Below are 26,566 nucleotides of genomic sequence, written 5' to 3'. Positions count from 1 at the left end.
TTGGGGAGGTGGGAAGGAGATTTCTGCTCATCCATAACTATTAAACACTCAATAATGCTACATTTAGAAATAAAGAAACTTCATAAATTCAATGACACACGTTTTGACTAGAAGTTTATCTCAGTTTCTTCAGTGTTTTACTGCTCAACAAAGTTAAAACAGTTTGCTGGAATGAAGATACAACTGTTCTGTTTCTGGTTTATATATTGAACTGCACTGGGTGAAATGGTATCCATTTAATTAATTTGAATAAAATATATGAGAAAAAAAATTATGTATACTATTGAGAGCATAAAAAATATTTATTTAGAGGTGAAAATGATGGGTAGGGCTGGCTACAGCAAACAAACAGAAGTCAGGCCTCATCCTGCAATAGCTTACCTTTTAAACTCATTTTAAAATACTCTAAGACGGTCTTGAACTGTCTGTAATCCTGACATGTCTGTAATTGAGCTGTACTGTACGTGTGTGTGTGAGTGTGTATGTCTCTGTGAACTGATGCTCTGTTAATGAGATGGCATCCTCTCAGAAAGAATCACCACACAGAACAATCCACTGTGAGCAGAGTGTTGCAGGGGGGTTACACTCTGGTGTACCATCTGGACTCTGACATTAGACATGATTCTGAGAGCTCTGCTGAGGACAGAGGGGTGCTTATTATGACTAAGGCTTGATTTATATATTTTTTTGTTTGTTTAGTTCAGGTTTGTTTCTGGTTTTTATTATTATTTGGTAAAATCGGTTATTCAAAATAAACACCACTCAAACACAATTTTCAGTTTCTATATGAATTGAATGTACGTTTTACTAATGCAGATACAAACGTTAACTTGCTGTGTTGCAGTGAGGATGTCCACATTTAGGATTGCAATGTTTAACTCTGGATGCATTTTGAATCTGAGAATTGTGAGAAGCAGCAGATTTCATTGCACGCCCCATTACCACCCGCGTATCTCTCACTGTAATATCGGGGTTCGGATGTGGTGAAGAAATAACTCTTGTATCAATAATTGAGCTGGATGCAGACAGATTCCACTCTTACATTACTGCAGCTCACACGCTGTACACATTGCCTTCCAACATCAAATCAACTCAACTCCTGGTTTATCAATGAAGCTTATTGAATACAAAACCCTTCAATAACATTATACAGACAATTAGAAAGCAAACACTAATACACCACTGCAAAGCAAGCTTAATGCTAACAGGAGACTTTAAACAACTGACTTGTTAGCCTTTTAAAAGTATGTATTTTTTATTTATTATAATTATTGTAATACCGATGTTGTTTTATTAATGTTGAATATTTGACATGAATACCTTATTTTGTAAATATAAATGTTAACCTAACTTTGAAAATTATGTGCTCTGAATTTATTGGGCCTAAAGAATAACAAAAATAATCTTACAACACTATAGAGTTGTTTTTGTTGTTTTTTTCAGTCCCAAGTCACTAACGAGTGTATTCTATTACGTGGGTCCACAGCAATGGCTGATTGGTCAGTAGCAATGTCTTTGCACACTGCCCGCCTTCTGAAAGCCGTTTTCTTTATATAGAAAGAGAGTAGTGAATGATTGACATTATTTAGGCCGAAACCTGCATTCACTGATTTAAAGAAATAAAACCTGAATTTTCTAAATAGGTCTTAGGGGGTGATTATCGGTTAAAACCGAAAACTTCAAGCCATAGTTATACTAAAACATAAACTGGATCTAAACATTAAGATGAATACATTACTTCAGATAACTAATAGCCCTCTTATTATAATCCAGTCATTAGACATGTATCCTCTCTCTGTGGTGTTATGTAGAGTACACACTGTCAAAAGATCAACCTACACTTGGGAGTGGCACTTTCATTCTATTACAGGAAAATTAACATTATTATTAATGTATTTGTTTAACATGCCACTTCTGTGCTGTGAGATACTATACACTACACCACTGTACTCTCTCACACTCTCTCAAGCTGGTACAGTGTGGTCTGCACTCAGAGAGAAGTGCGACAGTTTACTGTAAGTGATGCACAAGGGTGTTACAGTGTGACGAAAACCACACGCTGCACAGTAAAGGATGCAACAGCCTGAGTCCACAGTGCTGCACAGAGAGAGAGAGAGAGAGAGAGCGCTCTGCAGGAAGTGCACTGGACTGTGCAGAGCAGTCACACACAGCATACGAATCACACAACTATTCTGGCTCTTCAGTTTTATTCATTACAAATTATAGGTTTTAAATATTTTCTTCCCCCTCATGTAACTTTCTTCTCATTCTTCTGTAGATCAGCGAGTTTTACAGACTTCTTTATTTTCACTTTCTTTAAGAGAATGGTTTGTAAAGCCCTGGTTAGCTCTCCTTTAATGGGGAGCAGTGATAATGTTGCTCGGGTTAATAAGCGGTAAGACTAGAGGTGAAATTCTGCTGGTACTCACCAGTACCAGGACTTATTTCATCTGCTTTTCATCCAACACGCTTGCATTCCGTTCATTCACACTAGCGCAACATTTCTCAAATGTGCTTTCATTCAGCACAGTTCATGCTGCTTGCATTCTGTTTCCTAATACTGCTTCTCTGTCTCTTAGCTGCTATTGGCCACCATTAAAGTCAGTATAATTACTTCATGTTGATTGGCCAAGCTTTCATTCTGATTAGATTTAATTTTGGCATGCATCACAAATCTCTGCCCATATCGCTTTGTGTCAGTGTTCATTGGTTGATCAACGAGAAAAGACTTTAGCAGGGAGACGAGATAACAGTCGCATGGAGTAATTGTTATTTTCTTAAGTTTGGAGAAACTATCTGAATATTCGAACGACCATTGCTGCACATTAATTTGAAGGCATTTAGTGTCCACCATTTATTTTAGCTTGAGACATTTGCTTGAGAAAAATGTCTTGTGTAAAATGCTTTTTTGGGTTTCCATTCACTTGAGTAAACCAGGCTTTCCACCCGACGTCATGCAAATGAAAGGGAAAGGTGGGGGATGATATGTAAATTAGCTATGCATAAAGTACTTGTGCTGTTTTTGAAGATTACTCTTGAAATTTTGTGAAAATGTGGTTTCCATGCGCAGAGAACTGGTACCCGAGTGAATTTAAACTGCTGTAATAAAGCAAAATACCTCGTGCCTGGTTGGTTAATAATGTGTTTTACTGCTCTAGCCCAATCTGTTTTTCAAATGTCAGGTGGGTTGGCATGTCGTTAGTATCGAATCCGTTTTCAACTAATTTATCTTATTACTCATTAATTAAAAATTAACTGAGAGGTATAAAATGAAACTGACCATCACAGGTATTGCAGATCCCCATGGCTGAAAGCTGGCGGAGACGTAGGATTCTAAAGCTCTGTGCCGCACATCTTCCATGCATGCTCCCAAGGCTGTCTGAACTGGGAACAGTGGATGTTTTGCCTTTGTTTTGGAAGCTTGAACCACCAACATCCTCTACCAGCAAATCCTTATGCCTTGTTATCTAATGCCAATGGCTAGCGAAAGGACGGTTTGGACACATACTTGTCCATCTTGCTGGTGGGAAGAGATTGTGCTGCATCACTCTTTCACAGATCTGCAATGGATAGAGTCCTTTCACGTCACCAAGGCAACATTCAGCATTATAGTGGAACTGGTAAAGGAAAATATGCAGCCAAAAAGGAATTACGTACAGCCTCCTGTGCCACTGGAAAAAAAGCTTGGCGATTGCTCTGTATAGGCTGGTATCCTCAGCTGAGTACAGGGTAGTTAGCAATGTGTTTGGGGTGCATAAAACCACAGTTCATTGCTGTATTTATAAGTTTATCAACTCCCTTGTTCAGAGGCACTGCAACATGTACATAGTTATGCCAGATGTAACTGAAGCAAAATGCATTGCTCTGCGGGACCGTCCTGCTTCTCCCAAACGGCCCCTCCTTTCTCGTTCCTGCAGGTAGGACTGTTTCATTTTTTTTAAATGTGTCCCTAGCTTGTGGGACTGTGCGCTCTACTCCTCTTTCTGAGAGGGCATCACCCACTTGTTAGTACACAAGCTTGTTGCGCTGTTTCGGGTAATCGAGCTGGCTCACCACATCCAAGTCACTAACTATACTTATTAATGCCCGGATTTCCTCCTCGCTCCAGTGATTTTGAGTGGAGGGCGGACACACGTTGTCTTTGGACATAGCTGGGATCAAAAGCAAGGGAATGGAGCCTTAATATTGTACTAGAGGCCCCATTTGAGCCCTTACACTCCATAGAGTTGAAGTACCTGTCTATGAAGGCAGCCTTCCTCTTATCGATCACCTCCGCTAAGCGGATCAGTGAGCTGCAGGCGCTGTCTGTGCACAGCTTCTGCATGCGCGTTTGGGAGGATGGAAGCAGAGTGTCGCTGCGCACAAACCCCGCTTTCCTCCCCAAGGTGATTACAGCATTCCACATTAACCAGTCTGTGGAACTGGAGTATTTTCATCCACTTCCGTTCCTTTCAATGGAGGATGAGAGATTGAATTTCCTCTGCCCAGTGCGGGCATTGAAATGTTACGTATGTAGGACAAGAGCTTTCCGTCAATCTGACGAGCTCTTTGTCTGTCACGGAACACAGACTCTAGGACAGCCCCTCTCTAAGCAGCGTCTGTCACACTGGATACAGTGTCGACTGTATATAATGGTGTTGGCTTACCCCCACCTGGTAGGGTAGCTGCACATTCAACTAGAGGGTTGGCTACATATTTGGCCCTTTTAAAGGTGCCTCAATGTCTGACATCTGTACTGCGGCTAGCTGGGCTATGTTGCATACTTTGGGCGGGACGTGGGCGGGACCGAGTGCGTCATCCCAGGAAGGGGCCTTCGGCAGCTCTGGTATAGAGAGCTCGGCATTACCTACCTCAAGGGCAGGAATATCCCATACATAATGTTGGTGGTCGTCTTCTCTTTCAGGGAACCAGGGTTACGGTAAGTAACTTAACGTTATTCTAGCACAACCAACACCCTGGAGTGTCTTATTGCTTACTCAATACTTATCATTTCAGGGTTAACTTAAGTGTTGTATTACAGTACATGACTGAGTGATACAAGCAGAGGGTGCAAAGCTTTCAGTATTTTCAGCTTCTTTGTTTATTATGAATTGGTTATATTTAGTGTTCCGCATTTTCGGTACTTATCTTTTAAAACAAAATCTGGGAGGTTATTTTACATATATTAAACTAGGGATAAAAATTGGTAATAAATAGTTTTAAATTGAAACATCGGTAAAAATCGGGTGGGGGGGGGGCGGTCTCAGTATACCCACTTTACAAGTACAATATGATACGTAGCAGTTCTGGTTTGTGATTAGGTTTTAATGTCGCTGGCATGTATGATGAAGCAGAACCTGTGCAAGTCGAGGCCACATTTTTCCATGTTGTTGGTACTTTGCGAACATTTGGGCAATCGCTGTGCTGACAGAAATAGTATCTACAGAAGGTATGAACATGACATGAGCACAAAACAAGTCAGGTTTATTCACGTTGAAAAATAAAAGGAAATTGACAGAACTGGGCGGTGCAAGCCACCGGGAGACGCGTCAAAAACTAAACTGGACATGTCCATCAATGCGTTCCATAAGTTTACCAAAGCATCATCATTTACTGTCAAATGTTTACGATTAAGATTGGCAGTGTTCAGTACAGTCGCACGAAGTCACCGATACACACCTCTCTGCAGTCTGCAACAAACAGTGGCTGTCCAGCAAAGCACAGGGCTCTGACAAACTCATTAACAGTCATTCTGAGCTCTCTTTCTATTAAAGAGCGTGTAAAAGCTTCATAAACTGACTGCTTGTCTCTCAGTTAACTTTTTTGTTTTATTTTAATGTGTCATTTATTTTTCAGTATGTTCTTTTATTGTCATCGTGAACATGTACCTCAATGCCTCATCTGACCCACTTTTGATATTTTTGCTTTTTGCATACTTCGAAATATTTGTTTTCTTTTGAATATTCATAAACTGATTTACATTTTCTCCTCATTCCTCATCCACTCAAAATATGATATTTTCATGTATTCCAATTTCGTTTTTGATCAAGTCAGTAGTTACCACGCCCAGCAATTGCCACAATAATCAGACTTTGATTGGCCAACATAATCAGGTGAGAGTGTGTTTGTGAAGTGACATAGAACCACGTTTGAATGTTATTTGATCCTCTGATGTCTAAACGTGTGTTGTATCCTAGGATACAGTGTAGTGCTGCTTATTACAATGTCAGAGTCAAAATAAAACAGCATTTTAATCAAATTATTGTGTATTTCCTATCAAATAGTATCTGGATAATATTGAATAATAGACAAAAATCGGGTATAAATCAGAACAAACTGACGTCCTGTTAAAAAAAAAAACTGTAATTTTCTGGTAAAACTCGGAATAAAGCGGAAACGCAGAACATTAGTTATATTTTATAAGTTATTTTTTAAGCTTATTTTGTATTCATAAATGCATTGTGTACCTGCTGTGCTTATGAGTACCTGCACTTTTCTGTTGAGAATTTCACCCCTGGGTAAGACAATGGATCCTTGGTTAGCTCTCCTTTAAGGCTGGGCAGTAATAATTTAAAGCCAGTAAGAGGCAAGGGAATGGATTTGATAAAGCCTTGTTTAGCATTGCTTTAAGTTGAACTTGATTTTAAAGCATTGTTAATAAGCGCCTACAATCTGATGCTCCGCTAGTAAAATGGTCAGATCAGATGTTCACTTCTCCTGTGTTTTGTTTGTCTTCACTCCCAGGAAGGGAAGACGATGTCACCTATGCTACAGTGAAGTTTGCAGAAGCTCCAAGCTCCCAGCAGCAGCAGCAGACCTACCCCAGCCGCACAGCGGGTGAGCCTATGAATAGCACTGCTGTCAGTGTCATCATGTTACATTACATTCTCCCTTACCTTTTCATGATGTCTGGAATCATTCAGAGTGCTTCTTATTGTCAATACTCAGCCATGGTTTATTCCCTTTAGTCTGGGTGTTAAGGTGCTTTGACCTGAATTCAGGGCCAGCTCTTCAGTTCTAGCTGCCAGGTTCCCTTTACCCACACAGACTGGATCAGCAGAGTGTCTGTATTGTAGAGAGTGCAATCTAGTGAACACATACTGTGAATCCAGTTTCCTTTTAAAACAACAGCAGAACAGCCTTGCTGTATTTATCCACACACCCTGTTGAAACACCTGTTAACTAGCTCCTGAGCTGCAGCTTTGTGCACAGGGCTCGCAGTGCTGGACTGTTTTAAAGAGCTCCTCAAGTTTGACATTGCTTTTGCAGAAGCTCTGAGCTCCCAGCAGCAGCTCTCAGCATCTAACAGCACAGTTGCTGGGACAATGTTATTTAAATAGCAATGCTGCCCTGTGGCAGAGCAAGAGCTCTGCCTATAAATAGTGTGGTGCTTTGGTGGTGGTTGCAGGGATGGGGTTAATTCCTGTTCCCAAATAGGATGATTGGTGTTAATTGGGAGCAGCCACAACACATAAAAGGACAGCCCAGGACCCCATTTGAGGAGGAGGGAGGTTGGTGAGTTTTTTATTTATCATTTCAGTGAAGGCTCTGCCCAGCCTGAACAGTTTTTGTGTTTTGTTAAAACCGTGTGCCTGTATTTGTTCCTGTTTATATTTTGGTTTTATTTTGTTTATTAAATGTGCGCTTTGGCGCTCAAACTGCAGCTTCTGAGTCTCTGTCTCGCTGCTATCCTGTCACATGCCCATGTCATCTCACTTCTTTAGTGACAACTGCATGGGCACATCACTATCTGAAAAATATCTTTGTCCTACAGAAACAAACATGGATTTCTGCTGTGAGACTGGCAAGGATTTCATGAAGTCTTTTCTATACCGCAGTGTATCTTGTGACTGAGTGTTTAAAGTTATAACTCCAGAAAGTTTCTTTAGTATCCTGTGTACTGTATCCTGAGCTGTGTTCTCTCTCCACAGACCCCACCCTGCCCGTGAGTGCTGCTGGCAAAGCCTCTTCATACAGACAGCCTGCACTGGTCCTCCTCATCCTGTGCTGTCTCTTACTGGCTGCCATCATATCCCTCGCTGTCCATCGTGAGTATTCAAACACTGCTGTTTGTTAGCAGGGTTTCAAATCACTTGTGTGGTATTCTCTAACTTACTCATCACCTCACAATGGGACCATTTCACAAACAACTGATCAAAAGTTTTGTTTTTTAAAAGTCCAAGTTGATGAATTAAATAAAGTTTGGTTGATTCAATACATTTTCAAGTCCATGAAACTGCTTTAAACTGATGTTGGCTTCTTCAATGAAACTCAAGGAAAGTGTCATGAATATCAAACTTGTATTCACATAAATGGACTTGTGAAAAGAGCATTCAGATACCAGTTTCCCATGACCAGTATGTGAAGCATGGGCAGCGAATATCACTGCATTTCAGAGTCAGATTTACTGAACTGATTAATCAGCTTTAAACATGTACAGAACAAGCTGGTTGAGTGCATTGGACTGAACAAAACTGTAATTCACGCTTGTTTATTTGCTTTTCTCAGATTCCAGAACTAAAGAAGACCCTGAGAAATACACCAGCCTGACCACAAATTATTCATCATTACTGAATCAGCTGCAGCACAATAACAGGCTCAATGAAACTCATTCTGAGCTGCAGAGTAACTGTAGCAAGCTCTCTGGATCTCATTCTGAGCTGCAGAGTAACTATAGCAGGCTCAATGAAACTCATTCTGAGCTGCAGAGTAACTATAGCAAGGTCTTACAAAATCAGAGGCAGCTACTAGATGAGAAAAACACACTCCAAAAAGTAAATTCAGAATTGAAAAAGAACAATACTGAGCTTTCTATCAGATCATCAATCGTGGATAAATACTGTCCTCTCAAAGAAGGCTCTTCAAAGGGTGAGTTGTGAATTCTATACAATCCCATCATTATTATCATTAACAGACTGGACCGGCAGGGAAGGGAGAGAGAGAGACAGCATTCACCTATCTCCTGCATTTCTCTCTCTCTCTCTTTCTCTTTCTCTCTCTCTCTCTCTCTCTCTCTCTCTCTCTCTCTCTCTCTCTCTCTCTCTCTCTCTCTCTATGGATCCAGACGGGTCAGCATCGACTGGGAGTGGGGTGCTGAATGGGGTATATAGAAGGCTGTGTGGTACAAAGGGCTTGCAACCAGGAGGTCCCTGGTTCAAATCCCCCCTCAGCCACTGACTCACTGTGTGACCCTGAGCAAGTCACTTAACCTCCTTGTGCTCCGTCTTTCGGGTGAGATGTAGTTGTAAGTGACTTTGCAGCTGATGCATAGTTCACACACCCTAGTCTCTGTAAGTCGCCTTGGATAAAGGCGTCTGCTAAATAAACAAATAATAATAATAATAATAATAATAATAATCAGTCTTGGTTGTCAGTCCAATCACCACTGCCCCTCCCCTAGTTCTGCATTCATGGAACATGGAGAATATGCAAGGAAGCAAGCAAGGGCTCTGACTGATGAGGTTAAACAGGGGGACAAATAAAGCAACCCTCCCCATTTACTGATCTGTCCCAGTACTAGTTGGAGGGGAGAGGAGATGCAGTATCCTTCTGATAAAATCATGCTAATGCTAATGCTGAGAATCTAGCCCTGTGTTGTAGGTGCAGCCCCCTTCTTCAGATCTCCAGGCGTTTCTGTTTAACATGCACTGCTTCTTTCTCTCATTGTGCAGAGCGGATTTGTTGTCCAGAGAAGTGGTTGCAGTTCAATGGAAAGTGCTACTACTTCTCAAATGATACAATGGACTGGAACTCCAGCCGTGATAACTGCACATCAATGGGGGGGCACCTGGTGATTATAGAGAGCGAGGCAGAGCAGGTACAGTTTGACCATCATCTTTACAGAGCTCTGTTTCTAAAGCTCATGAAACACCAGACAGCTTTCAGGAAACTGCTTTTCTGGCAGTTGTTGAAGCCTCTAGTTGACTGTGACATTTTCAAACAATTTCAAACCAAGCTGCTCAAATCAAATTGCTTGAAAATGTCTCCACTCCTCCAAGTAGTTTCTGGAAGATTGGCTGGAAGTTGCCTTGTGTTTCCTGGGTTTAAGTCTTCTACCCCCTGGGCTTCTACGGTTCTGCTGGCCATTCAGCCTCCATAGCCTCTACACGAGAGATTCTCAAACTGCACAGCAGTATAGTAAATACTGAATGGATTGTAAGAAGGCAGCGCATAGTGGCACAACTTGAAAATTGAAAAATAATAATAGAAATAGTAGAGGTTCCTGCACACAAGTACTTTTTAATTGGCAGTACAGCAATCTCCAGCAACGCTTACAAATACATCAAGACAAGTCAGATAATGTTTGTCCAATGGCCGTTTATTAATACAATGATTTGTGATTTACACATTAGGTAGTTCAGGGGGAAATCTGGGACTAATAATACAACGAATCCTAGTGAGCCACTGCAGCACCACTAACTCCCACTTACTTGTAAGTCGGGGCCCCTTAAGATCACTATGCTTTTACCTGGTCTGTATTGAATTAAGCAATTTGACCTGACTATGGCTACAAAGACAGGCCAGCAACCTGACCCCCCCCCCCCCCCCAGTTAGTGTCAGCACCAGCACGACCCCAAGGTATCTAACTTACAAAGTTATGGCTAATTAATAACACTCCATAAATACATTAACACAATTAACAGGCCAACTATAAATATATTAAAACTATAAAAATAATAGCCAAAAATAATTAAAACCTATATCATTAACTTGTGCAAACTCCCCGTTATTAAATTAATAGCTATTTAATAACAACCAACACTACTTTCTTTAAGTCAGCCTCGCCCTAACCTGATCCACCCCCTGAAGCAGCACTGTAGGCAGAAATAATCTCAGTTTGCCCTCTACAGTCTGTCCGGACACAGCACCTCAGCCTTTCATCTCCACAACCCCAGACAGCTCAAGTGTTCTGCTCACTTCAGGGGATCACAGAGGCTTGATCTTGAAATACACAGGGAGAGACGAAGCGCAGGTCACAGCAGCCTGTTCTCTAACCCTATTCTGCAGTTTTTAAATCTCCCGGAGATCATTTCAGTTTCGAGGGGGCATTTTGATTGGGAGTTTCCTGATTGCTCTCACTTGGCAATCCTCTCCCAATCGGACTGTTTCTCACTAATGTCTTAGGCATTCATATTCACTCCACACGTGTACAATAAAGAAACAAAACGGTGCTCAATTATAAAATATTACAAATCAAACAAAGTGAAACACAATCATCTAATAAAATTGAAATAAACCGTAATATGTGGCTTAATCAAAAAAACAAACTATTTAGTGAAAAAAAGAATAGAAAGCAAAATAACCCTGTTACATGATATTGTTCTGTATCTCAGTGTCACAAGGCCTGTCTGTCACCTCAACAGTGAAAGTGAATTTTCTGGGGAGCCCCTGGGTCACCTCCGCGGACCTCCCGGGGTCCCTGTACCCCAGTTTGAGAAGCACTGGCGCCCTGCCCCTTCAATCCCGGGGTGTGCATTTAGAGTCTGTGATTGTAACTGGTCTATCAGCAAACATTTCAACTGAATCAGATCACACCTGACCTGCAGGAAACCATTTGACAGCAATTTACTGCAGAACATGTTGATGTGTATAAAAGAAATCCCTGTTCATACAGTTGTTTGTGTTTTGAGTGTAATAAATAACCCCGGGGTGTTGCCCCTCCGGTACACAATAGTGCCCTCCCACCCAAACCCTGCCCTCCTTCAATCCTGCAGAAAACACTGAGTTCACACACTGACATCATGAACAAGACAATGTGAGCTTTATGAAACCCCCACTGCCACAGACAGGCTCTCGTATAATCAGCTGAAAGCTACTCACCCCTCTTGCTGTCATTTAAAGGAAGGTTTGCTCTATTTTTAAAAGGGGGAGTGCTCTTATATTTCCACTAGGGGGCAGCTGACTGGTAGATCTCCACTACAACTGATAGGAGTATTTTCTGTTTAGAGATTCTTATTGAATGAAGCTAAAGCCCATCCATGGAATCGCTACTGGATCGGCCTGACGGATGCTGTTACTGAAGGAGTCTGGCTCTGGGTGGACGGCACTCCTCTCAATGACAAGGCAAAGTAAGAGCTTCAATCTCATTCTGAAATCACTGCTGAGGATTAAAAGGATACAGCAGCAAACAACCTGGTCATTTTCTACTGACATTGTGTGATACTGACTGGCATTGCTCCTCATCTCTTTCAGATTCTGGTACGGTAAGGAGCCTAGTGACGATAAGGAAGGTTGGGACTCGTCCGGGCAGGATTGTGCAGACCTTATGTACATGTCAGATACCCTCAATGTCTGGTCTGATCAATCGTGCACACAGCTAAAAATGAGAAGGATTTGTGAAACCATGGCAGTGATAATCAATATATAAAACAAAAGTGGGTCTGTTTCACTTTGTCTCTATTTAGATAGCAAACAGGCTAAAAATCTGAATCCCACAAAGTACATTTCAGTTTATAAACTATGGTATCCAAATATTTGTATGAAATATATAAAAAATACACATAAAAAAATTAAACCATAGCTTTTAGAAAGAGTTTGTTGATTCAAATGCCATTTTGATATATAATCTCCTCTGAGTTTGCAATCATTTATAAAAACAGATATAGAGAACAGAATTTTGGGAATGTACGATAATTTTTAATGAAATACAATAATTTTGAGGCTGCAATATGATATTTTCATTTTTTAGGTCTGGCAACACTGCTAGGGAACACTTCGCGGGGGGGGGGGGGGGGGGGGGGGGGTGGATGGGAATGCAGAGTTAGGGTCAGTGTTGCAGGATCTGAAAAATGAAAATATCATATTGGAGCCTCAAAATTATATTATTTTGTGAAAAATTATCGTACATGCCCAAAATTTAAGAACACGCAAATGTAAACGTTTTCTTTTTTCTTCCTTAATAGGATCATATTCTTGTAAATAGCTGTTAACCTTGAGATTATGTATGAAAAATGAATATGTGCAAAGTGAAGCATGTATTACGCATATTTGTATAATGCCAAACGTAGTTAGCTAGAATTATTGTGGAGTGGTCTAAATGTAGTATTTTAAGATCTATATGATATAAATATAGGCTTGTGACAGGGTGACTGGTGGTCTGACGTCAGGCAGAAGCAGGAACGAAAACTGACACCAGGCAAGTACTGCAGTTAAAGGCGGAATCGGCTGGCTGCCGTTTTTATTAACAAATACAAAAATAAATCAAAAGTTTGAACAAAAAACACTTTGCTCACAGAGCGAAAATAAAAGGTGTAAACAGAAACAAATCTCGAACACAAAATATATAAAACACAGGTCAGGCTGGGCAGATTGCCTTCACTGTTCCTATGTTTAATTTTTAAGTTTCTCTCTTGTTTCAGTTCTCTCCACTCTCGCTCTCTCCGCTCCTACAACACCCACCTCAAGCTGGAGAGCTGCAGGCTTTTTATATTCAGGTGACCATCTCCCGATTAGCAACAAAATTAATCACTTAATTAATTCGGGAGATGGCCACCTTCTGCACGAGTTTTTCCATTACTCCTAGCAGAGGACGAGTGTTGTATATCTTACTCTATTAACACAATTATTCTTAAGTAAAGAGGCATACACTCTGACTTCTGGAACCATGTTTTACTTCAGAACATAGCGCGCCACAAACACACTCCTACATTTAGTATCATTACACTATCGAACCTCTAACCGGAACTGTGGTAAACTTACACCCAAAAAGTAGTGCTCTTAATCAATTGCACAGATCACATACATAACAACGAGCACCAATCTCGCCTCTGCCAGGACACGTTTTAAAAATAAACAAAACAATAACATGGCAGTATGCCGTCACAAATTACAATAAATAAATCATAATACAAAACAAATACAAAATACACTGCACAGGGGCGGAGGGGGAGACCCCGATCTAAAAATAAATAAACAAAACAATGTACAGGGCACCTCGCACTGTTACAAGGCTATACATAATAGGAAAGAAAATTATACTAAACGGGCTTCAACATGTTTGCACCAATAGTATACAATTGGGAAACCATACAAGAAAGATTTGAGCCACTTTCATGCTCCCAGGCAGAGTATCTCTCTGTAAACTCTTTATTTCTGTTGCATTCACCAGTCAGTCTGGGTGTCTACATAATAATATTACTATCGCCTAAATCAAATAAAACAATGTAATGCAAAGGTTGCATCTCCCACTCCTTACGATAGCACTGTGGTCTGCGGACGGTGTTTTGCCTTCGTGGTCGACTCATACGGACAACATGCCCCACATGTCGACCTGTTCATATCCAAATTTAAATAACTTTAGCATAACAGAGGCAGAAGTGTTAAAGGGACTAGGAGCTATTAAAATAAACAAATCCCCTGGGCCGGATGAGATCCTCCCAATAGTACTCAAAGAAATTGAAGAAGTTATTTAAAAAACGGTAACCAAGATCATGCAACAATCTCTTGACACAGGGGTTGTACCGACAGACTGAAGAATTGCAAACGTAATACCAATCCACAGAAAGGGAGACAAAACAGAACCAGGTAACTACAGACCAATAAGCCTGACTTCTATTATATGTAAACTTATGGAAACTATAATAAGATCCAAAATGGAAAATTACCTATATGGTAACAATATCCTGGGAGACAGGCAGCATGGTTTTAGGAAAGGGAGATCGTGTCAAACTAACCTGCTTGATTTTTTTGAGGATGCAACATCGAAAATGGATAATTGTAAAGCATACGGCATGGTTTATTTAGATTTCCAGAAAGCTTTTGACAAAGTCCCGCATAAAAGATTAATCCTCAAACTGAACGCAGTAGGGATTCGAGGAAATGCATGCACATGGATTAGGGAGTGGTTAACAGAAAGTACTGATTAGAGGAGAAACCTCAAAATGGAGTGAGGTAACCAGTGGTGTACCACAGGGATCAGTATTAGGTCCTCTGCTTTTCCTAATCTACCTTAATGATTTAGATTCTGGTATAGTAAGCAAACTTGTTAAATTTGCAGAGGACACAAAAATAGGAGGAGTGGCAAACACTGTTGCAGCAGCAAAGGTCATTCAAAATGTGCATTATAAATAGGGCTTCTGATTTTCGGTTTTAACCAATAAAACACTCCCGATACAAAAAAAAATGACGGTCAGATGAAAAATAAAGAGAGACAGAATGAAGGGTTGTAATAGAGAAGGTCAGACAGCTAATGAACAGCTAGGAGACAGAATGAAGGGTGGTGTGTATATATATACTAGCTGAAGTACCCGGCATTGCCCGGGGAAATTCAATATTTCAATATTTCATGCATGACAAATGGAGGAACGGTAGCCTTATGGTTTCCAATAAGTTACCAAACTACATGGCTACTGTAGTGATCCAGAAATGGGGTTACTAAATAAAGTCAAAATTTTGGATCCAAACATAGCCCTGGACCTTCCCCTGGATGAAAGAGGAGGCCATGTAAAGTTTGGTTGCACTGGCTCCTGCGGGGTCCGGATGCAGAAAGGAACAGACAGACAGACAGACAAACTTTCTTCTTTATATATTACGATAGAGAAGGTCACACAGCTAATGAACAGCTTAGGAGACTGACTTTCTTTCCCTGCAGGCGTTTTGATTTTGTCATATTAATAAATAAAATAAATAAATACCTACGTTACATACATACATAAATACACCCGATTATCTCAACGCTTTTTTTATAGGCATGAATATCAATAATTTGTAATTAAGTATAACTACCATAGCTATAAAAAAGTTCTATATCTATGCTAACTACTAATAGGGCAGCAGTGTGGAGTAGTGGTTAGGGCTCTGGACTCTTGACCGGAGAATTGTGGGTTCAATCCCAGGTGGGGGACACTGCTGCTGTACCCTTGAGCAAGGTATTCTACCTAGATTGCCCCATTTTTATAGTTCAAGAAAACTCCATATCCCATATGGCACTGCACTGGTCACATTAAGGTCACAAACCCATTAGCTGCTGTTTACAGTTAAACAATGATCATGAGCAAATTTTTAAAAATTTAAAAAGTGTAATCAAACTTGATGTAGTCAAATGCTGGCGATGCAAATAATGTAGTGCCAGGTAGCAGTACAACTGTTGAGACTTAAACGGACAGCACGGAGGCACATGCGAATGCAACTTATTGCAATTATACATTAGTATGCAAAAAGCCTGTTGAGTACACGCGGCTGTAAAGTAAGTGCATTATTAAATGTGAAAAGAAAACGTTCATGGTAAGCTTGTCTTCTATCATTATTTACACTGTGCTCTGCTTTGCATGTTAACTTTATTTCCTGGTATGTGTGCTTTAGTTCATCTTACATACAAAGCTTAACATGACCATTGGAATAGTCCAGTCAATTATATGTTTTTATACTAATATTGCAAATCAGTTTTTACAGCAGTTCTTTGATGCATTTGTAAAGTATTGTTCCCTTCAACTTTGTTTTATTATTATTATTACTCCACATCGTTGCACAGACTCCACATAAGTAAACAGAAAATTCAAATACACTGTCTATTAATGAGAAGTCTATGTATAAGTGCAAATTATATTTAAAATGTGATCATGCTTGGAAATGTTTGCTTTAATAATAGAGCATGTTGCAAATACTAAGATGGTCTGCAAACCTAAAACTTACACAGAGAAACCTACAATGGAAAAAATGATGTACTTTCCATTGCTATGTATACAGATATTTTAACTCAGCATTCCAGGAAAATAACAATGAAAACTAAAAACAAAAAACTATGTTTTAAGTGACAGTAAGAGCTGACGAAGCTGAAAAACACGGGAAATTGTCAGATAAAACCTATGGCAACCTACATACATGTTCAAGGCGTGTCCATTTCTGCTAAACCAACAAAAAAAACTGCTGTAAACATGAATCTCTTCAGCTAAAAATCAACAAAACAAACCCCATGACTGACACTATGTTACATAATTACTATGCCACACATGCATCACGTTTATTTTCCAGCATATTAAACACGAGTATGGCTTTTGTCAACAAAATAAATAAATAATAGCTCAAAGGGTTTCAAACAAAGGTTAATGTTTGTATGCTTGAAAAAGAAAAGTACAGAAGTAGTACATTGTGTCACTTCACATGTGTTCATATTTGAATTGTTCTGATTATCTTTTACAATTCACAGGTCAATGGTTTTAGACAAACAGAAGTGATCTTTCTTAACTTCTAAAGCAGTGGTTCACAACCCTGCTCATGGGGACCCCTTGTGTCTGCTGGGTTTTCTTCCAACTGAGCTCTCAGTTACTTAAATGAAGACTCAATTGAACTAACAATTTGGTGAATCACATTTTTAAACTATTCTTCAGCTTATAAGACGTTGGAGATTTCAAGTTCTATTCAATTTCATACAGAACTTGAAATCTCCATCTCTTTCAAATCATTCAACAGCTTTGATTAGGCCAATTGTTAGTTTTAATTGAGTGTTCAATAAAGAAATTGAGTTGGGAATAAAGTAACAGCAGACACAGGGGGGTCCCAGGACCAGGACTGAGATCTTGTGACTGTGTCTGTGTTTTGTGTGGGTGTTTAACTGTGTCTATTATTTCGGGACTGCAGCCTGTTGTTTATTGAACTGTGCAATACACATCGCTGTGTATTGCCAGCCCTCCATTTCTTTACTGTTGTCATCAGACTTTGGATTATAAATACACCTCCATTTCACCAGTACTGTGTTGTTTGTCATTGTCTTGAGCACTGCATCACCTCTACACCTGCGCACTGCAAACCACTTTGCCACACACAGTTAAACCACGGGGTTCAGTCCCGAAATAATAATACTAATAATGACACACACTTTATACACACACGATCACAAGTCCAATAGTGAGTGCTGTTAGTGCAAGTGGTGATTTAATACAAGAATCGGTGACAGTAGTGCAGTGTAGTCTGGGTTTGATGCTGGCCTAGCACGACAGCTCCCGGATATTTAGAGAGGAGGCTGTGTGGTCCAGTGGTTAAAGAAAAGGGCTTGTAACCAAGAGGTCCCCGGTTCAAATCCCACCTCAGCCACTGACTCACTGTGTGACCCTGAGCAAGTCACTTAACCTCCTTGTGCTCCGTCGTTTGGGTGAGACGTAATTGTAAATGACTCTACAGCTGATGCATAGTTCACACACCCTAGTCTGTAAGTCACCTTGGATAAAGGCGTCTGCTAAATAAACAAATAATTTAGCCGTCTAGAATAACAAATAACAACAGTTAAACAGACAGACAAGAAAACACTAAACACTCACAGTACTTTTTCACTCGTACGTCCTATACAGGTCTTTCCGTAACTGTAACAAAGGAACAGATTGCTTTGCCACATTCCCCTGATATACCCTCAGTCATGCCCCCCTTCAGTAGCGAGTGCAATCACATATCCTCCAGTCCACGACTGACACATCGCCTACCGCATTAAGGCAATGACTTCTGGTATTGAGACTCCGCCCCCTTCCTGGATTGCCAACTTCCGACACCCTGGAATGATTTGCCAACCCATCCAGTCCGGAGCACACTGTTCCTTTTATACCGTGCCGTCACAGGTCAGGAGGGAGATTGTTGATTAGGATTAAATCGCTCTCTGTCACAGCCACTTATTTCAAAGCTGATTCACACAGAGGGTGAACCCCTCTACGTCACCCAATGTATTTATGATGATGTGTGATGACGTTCCGGATTATTGTATGATTTTTGCTGTTTTTGTATCAAAATCCGTTTTGGGCCAGGATAAATACATATGGGTGGCATAGAGGGGTTCCCCCTGTGTGAGAATCAGCTTTGAAAGAAGTGTCTGTGGCAATGTGCCCCGCCCGTGTGCATTTGTGTGTTATATGTTGTATGTTACGTGTGTTAATATTGGTGTATTGTAGTTGGTACACGGTATATAATGTGGGTAATGAGCACGAGTATTTAAAATGTATAATTGTATTTAGGCACGGGGATTGCACTTCACATGCATTTAAAGTATTTAATATGTGAGCACGAGGTTGCACATAATTAATTCACATGCTGGGATTCAAGTGAATAATTAATTAGTAATTGAATCCTGGCACAACAGTATATATAGATGCACGTTTTATTCACTCTGGGTTGTGTGTTCGGTGAGTGGAGAGCGGGTGTGGAGAGGATAAAGGAAAATAGACGAAAATAAGTATTTGTACTCATCGTGTTTGTTTGTCTTTTAGTCCACCGTTTGTTTGAGTGTTAGTCCGTTTTGTGTGTCTATTTATTTTGGCGTAAGTGCCATGTCCTGTCTTCTGTTTTGTTTAAACCTTTTATTTTGTTCAATTAAAACACTGAGCGCTGCCGCGACTCAGTTTCAACTCACTCCACTACTGTCTCTGTGTATTCCTTTCTGGTCTGAGGTCACCCACTTTGACACTTTGGGGTGCTGCTGCTCGTGGGGTAGTGAGCAAGGCGTCTAAGGGAGATAAATGGGGCATCAAAAGACGTGTCCCCATGCGTTCTGTATTGGTTATAATGGGCTATGCTTTGGGGTGCTACTGCTCACGGGGTACGGCTTCCTCATTAAAATATGTAGTGTTTGTGGAAAGAGGGGTGATAACCTATCTAGGGATACCTCGATATTTAGTGAGCAAAACGTCTAAGGGGGTCAAAAACAATATATATTATATATATGGGGCACTGCTATGCTGCTGATGCAGATTTTTTTATTAATATTTTCATTTTTCTTGAAAGAGGGAGCAATTATCTTTTAAATGATAGCAATATATTTATTGAGAAAGATGTGTAAGTGAGTTAAAACACACAGAAAAAAGGACACGCTGCCTTGTGAACTATACCACGAATAAGGAACAGGGAATAAGTAACCAAAAGGACTGTGTTTTTATTCCAACAAAAGCCAAAAATAATAACAATAAACCACCCCTTTACCAGCGATGGTATCGGGGGGAACACGACAGGTTTTACAGTCCTGAACAACAAAATAAATAACACTCCTAAACCACAATCCTCCATGCACGAAACTGTGCTCTTTCTCCGGGGTCATGGTGAGTGCTGTGCTGTGCTGTGTTGTGCTGTGAGGGACGTGCTCCGGGTCTAGTGCTGGCTCCGCGGCTGCAGCTCCCGACTCTTACTCCTCCTCTGATAACGACAAAAACACAAACTAACAAACACACAGGCTCCGGCTGGATACCGACATCAGCTCAAGGGGCCGTACTGACGTAGTTGCTTCCCCTTTGTACCCAGAACCTGCTCCTTGCAAGCAACTACGCGCTCCCCCTAATATGGTCACTTTCCGGCTTCTGCCTACCGTCAAGGCAGTCCATCTAGGAGAAAGAATACGATCAACCTTACCCAGCGCCTTTTTTGGTCGGGAGAGAGATTTACAGTTCAAATTCTTTATCTGTCTCACAAAGAGTCACAACTTCCTCTCTAGCTCACTTCTCTGCAACAATATCTACAGAGATCGGCAGCATTTACACTGTACCACAGACTGAAGTGTGAAACCCCACTTTCTCTAGCCCCTGCCCAGCCCTGCAGAGTCTGCACTGTTAATAAAGGAGTCAGAACTTCCTCTCTAGCTCACTTCTCTACAGCACTAGCAATGGAGATGGACAGCATTTATACTGGGCTGCAGAATCCCTCGGAGGATGTCTACTCCACAGTAAACACACCCCAGGGCAAGAGAGCAGGAGCAGAACAGGATTGTAAGTACCTAGGGGTCACATTTACACATGTCCTGCTTCACTTTACTACTGCTAAAAGTTTAGCTATTCACTGCAACTTTGTACAAGTATTAGAAGCTAATGAAAAACATATTGCTTCACATGTGCTTTTGTTCCATTACTTTTTTCAACTTTATATCATATACATTTTTAAAAATGTTGTATTTCTTATCTGTTCAAAACATGGCAAACCAGGGTAAACTATGGTAAATGCATAGTAAACCCATATAGAAAGAACACATATTTTCAATATATAATAAATATATGCAATGTAATTGTTTTATATGTTACATATATGCATCACATATCCATATATTGATGTACATGTATTCTTAATATGTTTTTAAATAAAAGCAAAATAGGAACATGCATGAAAAAAATAATGCAATAATACTAATCATGCAACATGATTAGTATGCCATATAAAGCTAAATGAATGTATTTATAGACAGACAGATAAGTAGATAAGGAAGTTTACAAACGAGAGGAGGCCATTCGGCCCATCTTGCTCATTTGGTTGTTGTTATTATTATTATTATTATTATTATTATTATTATTATTATTATTATTTATTTATATATTTATTTCTTAGCAGATGCCCTTATCCAGGGTGACTTACAATTGTTACAAGATATCACATTATTTTACATACAATTACCCATTTATACAGTTGGGTTTTTACTGGAGCAATCTAGGTAAAGTACCTTGCTCAAGGGTACAGCAGCAGTGTCGCCCACCTGGGACTGAACCCACAACCCGCCGGTCAAGAGTCCAGAGCCCTAACCACTACTGCCCCCTGCTTGTTAGTAGTTTATTGATCCCAGAATCTCATCAAGCAGCTTCTTGAAGGATCCCAGGGTGTCAGCTTCCCAGGGTGTCAGCTTCAACAACATTACTGGGGAGTTGGCTCCAGACCCCCACAATTCTCTGTGTAAAAAAGTGCCTCCTATTTTATGTTCTGAATGCCCATTTATCTAATCTTCATTTGTGACTGCTGGTCCTTGTTTCTTTTTTCAGGTCGAAAAAGTCCCCTGGGTCGACATTGTCTACACCTTTTAGGATTTTGAAAGCTTGAATCAGGTCACCACATAGTCTTTCTTCTTTGTTCAAGACTGAACAGATTCAATTATTTTAGCCGGTCAGCATATGACATGCCTTTTAAATCCGGGATAATTCTGGTTGCTCTTCTTTGCACTCTTTCTAGAGCAGCAATATCTTTTTTGTAGTGAGGTGACCAGAACTGAACACAAAATTCTAGATGAGGTCTTACTAATGCATTGTAAAGTTTTAACATTACTTCCCTTGATTTTAATTCAACACTTCTCACAATATATCCGAGCATCTTGTTGGCCTTTTTTATAGCTTCCCGGCATTGTCTAGATGAAGACATTTCTGAGTCAACATAAACTCCTAGGTCTTTTTCATAGATTCTTTCTTCAATTTCAGTATCTCCCATATGATATTTATAATGCACATTTTTATTGCCTGCTTGCAGTACCTTACACTTTCCTCTATTAAATGTAATTTGCCATGTGTCTGCCCAGTTTTGAATGCTGTCTAGATCATTTTGAATGACCTTTGTTGCTGCAACGTTGTTTACCACTCCTCCTATTTTTGTGTCATCTGCAAATTTAGTTTGCTACAGTGTTTGCTTCCTATACCAGAATCTAAGTCATTAATATAGATTAGGAATAGCGGAGGATCTAATACTGATCTCAACTCTAGTACTGGGTGTCTGTGTCCATTCTCTTCCAGGTCTGACGTCACCATGAAGCTCTCCGTGACACACCCATACCATCTCATTTAACATTCTACTAAGGAACACCCTGGAAAAAATAGTAGATTTTTTATCAGTTACTACAACACTCTGTGCTTAAGAATGGTGGCAGGGAAAGATAAGCCTCAGTTGTCTCATGTTTAACTAAACCATTTGATACGGCTGTATTCTTTAATTTGTCCCTTTTTAGGCTTGTTCAAAGGGCTGCTACATTTTCAAATTTTATATTTTGATTGGATGTTATACAAGCCCTGCTGCTTTGACCACATCCTGCATCAAGTAAAATCCCATGGCAATTGTTACGTAACAGTAATCCTTAAAACAAAATATGCTGCACGTAACTTTAACAGCACATCAGGCAAAATAAATAAATAAATAAATAAAGTGGTCCACCCTGTGAGAAGTGGCAGACATGCCTGGGTTCTGCATGCTCCTGTGCTGGGCTGAACAGTTACTGTATTTTGGATTGTAATTGTTTCATTACTCTAAATATCCTATTATGTGTGTTCTCCATCATTGTCTATTGTTTCTGTTTAGAACAGGGGTCTCCACCCAGTCGATCTCTGAGCCTTTGAAAGTCAATCTCACAGGTTTACTGATTGTTTTGTATTCACCGCAGTTTAAAGAATCATGTTTATATTTTTATTTCAAGATGCATGAAATACTTTGTGCATCTGGCTTCGTTTTCAATTGCACTAAATAACTCTGCAATTCTATCACTGCATCCTCTTGTCTTTATTGGTCATGTGTGAGAGGGACACCAGTGTTTAGTCTTTAGTTTCTGCAGTAAGATTCCAGGCTTGAAGAGTTGTGTTTGATTTCTGTTGGAAAGTGAGTAGCTTTGACTGATTTTTGTTCATAGACATCATTAAAAATGAGCGATGCAGCTGGGCCATCTAAAAAGAAACAAAAGACACATTATTTACATTCAGAATGGGAAAGTGAATTTGTGTTCACTACAGTGAAAGATGTGTGTGTATGTCTTATATGCCATGCAAATATATCAACAAGTGAAAGGGGTCATTTGGAAAGACATCACACTACTGTGGTAGGCGCACGGGCGGGTTTACACAAGTAAAGAATAAAACTTGACTACGCCACCTCTTTGATTTGCCAGGAGCAAGAGGAGCCCCGATAACAATGTCAGAATCTTTATTAGAGAGAACTAGCTCCCAGAAAAGTATAGAATTAGGTTCCCCACTCAAGTCTATTCAAATAAAAGAACAAGGAGGCAGGTATTTAGTATATTAAAAAAAAAAAAAAAAAAATACAAAGAATGGTTTTATTGCTTACAAAATAAAACGAATAATAGTTTACATATAACCAGACAATAGCAGTACCGCTAGTATCCACTAGATGAAAAAGTGTTGTTGCACCCTAGTAGAAACTGAAATGTATTTGCTTACGATTGTAAGTCGCCCTGGATAAGGGCGTCTGCTAAGAAATAGATAATAATAATAATAATAATAATAATAATAATACATATTACATTATACATCCAATAGTCCCGGCGTCTGTAGCAGCAGCAGCGCCCAGGAATTCTAAATATAAAAATACACAAAAACAGAAACAAAGAACTAAAAAAAAAAAAATCATAAACAAAATCAAATACACAGTGCATCAAATCATAAAAGCACAAACAACTCATCAATACTAATCGTGCACCTAAAAATTAATAAAATAAAACCACTCTAGTGATCCCTGGAACACAAGTTACCGTCACAGACCGCCGGGTAAAAAAAACGGAATAGAACTAGTATTAATGGTGCAAGGTCTAGATAATCACTGCGGTCTTCTAAGCACTGCACAGCAAAAAGAATCAAGATTCTAATAATTACTAGTTCGATACAAAGATAGACAACCATACAAAAAGAAATGAAAGGACACTGCTTCCCGGATGCAGTCCATACACGCCACTCCACTATAGTGGCCGAAGTCTATTATTAACACAACTTTAAGTCAAAAACATGAGCAAATACTACCATTAGTATTTAGTTTTAAACCAGAACCCGATAATGGGTTTGCCAACGTGAAACAATGCCCAATCTACAATAACGAAAATACAAATGATAAAGAAAACCCTAAACAAAAAGAAATACAAAAGAACATCACAAAACCATGCAAACAAAACGTATTGTAGCGTTCTCGGTTCCCGCAGGCAGGCGCATCACACAAGGCGAGGAAATCCACACACAGGCGGAGGGCGGGCGCGAACCCGGGTCCTCTCGCACTGAAGCATAGCGCCGATACCGCTCTACAAAAGAGGCGGCTCCTTTGCAAGGAGCGTATATCGGGCTCCTGGTAGAGGCACTGATAATGGGGGAAACACACACGTCCGGTCACAGCTTCATTCAACGAAAACCACACGGACCCAGAAAGAAAAACTTATCCCACACAACTGCAGGGAATCGGCTTTTATTAGGTCAACAATCACCAGTTAATTAGGTGCAGTTACTACTTGATTCCATATGGCATCTTCGGTCCCACCCCCTACACTACAATGCACAGGAAAATGTAACACCTCCCCGGTCTCGCGTACAGAAACAGCACACACCTGCAGAGCGACTACGCCAGTTCAGAGCGAGGAGCACAAAACAAATTAGAGGATACCTTTAGGGTCTTTTATTCAGAAACAGATAAAACAGCAGGAACATGGGTGCCAAGAAAATCACTCAAATCCATTTTAAAAGACATTTATTTATTGTAAAATCCTAAAGTAGCCACACATTGTTTACAAGGTACTTGTTTAAGAGACAATCATTCTATCCACATGTAGGTCATGAGATTTCAAAGGGTTAAACAAGGTTCATGTTAATGAGGTCATGTATTAAAGTGTAACAACGCTGCTACCCAGCGAATAGAGGGAATATGCATTTTAAGTACATAGTAAAACTGTCATAATACAAAAAAAATGAATACCGTGGTCTATAAAAAGTCCACACAGACACACAATGTCAGTGCAGGGGAGGGAACACAGAGATAGAACCAGCATCACAGTATAGCCTATTCTGTTTCACTTCCTAAATTCCTCTCGGCTACGGCCAGGCTAAAAACACTCCAGTCGCTCCCGTTCATTATTCATCACCGGCATATCAGCCCAGTACTGTCGGGATGCTCCATTTACTGGTCCGTTTCACTCTCTCTTACTCGCCGTTGCACACTCCAAACGCTGCATTCCCACTCCTGCACAGACAAACACAAACCCCAGGATGGCCATCCCGTTTGTAAAAACATGTGCTATTTATATTCAGGTGCGTAAATTGATCAATAATTCAATTAGTCAATGCCCAATAAGGCAGATAAAGGGAAATGGATGGAGAAGCCAACATAACGTGATACAAATCAATGATAAAGTGTCAGACAACATAAAGCGTGCACTTATCAAATCAATAAAATCTAAAAAATAATAAGACAAGTGTAAAATAAATGTGAACAGGCATTCTTGACCCTGTTACTGAGGGTTTTCCATTAAACAGCTCTCTTCAAACAAAGAAAGTAGGTGAATTGAAACTCATTATACAGGCTCCCCTTACAGGGATGCTTCAAAAGCAACAGAATCACAGGGGGGTACAGCTTATAAAACTGAATCCCAGACCCTAAAAAATAAAAAATCTTCTTGTAAAAAAGAAGGGCTGAATTTGTTTTTTGTAGCTTCCTCTTTTCAGAAATAATCTCTAAAAAACGTTGAGTTGTTAAGTTTGCAGGAAGACTATATAGCCACTGTGCATTGAAATGAAACCAAGAGGAACACAGACAGAAACCACCGAATAACCACATACAACACGCACGCACAACACATGCACACACATCATATGCACAAACACACACACACACACACACGCATCATATGCACGCACACACACACACACACACACACACACACACACACAGTCCAGGAGCCACGCCCCCTGCTGCTTGCTGCAGCTCTGTCTCTGCTCAGCTCTGTCCCGCAGCCACTCCGTTACAATATTCTATGTCAGCAATAAGACCCTCCACAGCGGGCATTACCAGGGATTATGGACTGTTTGGGTAATGGGGCTGAGATGAAGTTGTTACAGCACAACTAATTATTAATTTTATTTATATTAAGGGTTTTAAAGCACTGTTAAAAAGAGCCTACTAT

At 40.1% G+C, this 26,566-nt stretch overlaps 1 protein-coding gene across 1 annotated transcript in view; it reads left to right on the top strand.

Annotated features, from left to right (window-relative positions):
• Positions 1 to 12,658, top strand: part of LOC117970350 (C-type lectin domain family 4 member E-like) — a 59,624-nt gene extending 46,966 nt beyond the window's left edge. Inside the window, exons 5-6 of the mRNA XM_058993532.1 lie at positions 11,926 to 12,047; positions 12,172 to 12,658. Of these exons, the coding sequence (XP_058849515.1) occupies positions 11,926 to 12,047; positions 12,172 to 12,346 (297 nt within the window). The 3' untranslated portion in view covers positions 12,347 to 12,658. The remainder of the gene's footprint in view (positions 1 to 11,925; positions 12,048 to 12,171) is intronic.
• Positions 12,659 to 26,566: the final 13,908 nt, after the last annotated feature.

Source organism: Acipenser ruthenus, chromosome 20 (assembly GCF_902713425.1).
Source record: "Acipenser ruthenus chromosome 20, fAciRut3.2 maternal haplotype, whole genome shotgun sequence".
In the NCBI taxonomy this organism is placed as follows: Eukaryota; Metazoa; Chordata; class Actinopteri; order Acipenseriformes; family Acipenseridae; genus Acipenser; species Acipenser ruthenus.
This window is presented reverse-complemented; position numbering and strand designations above follow the sequence as displayed.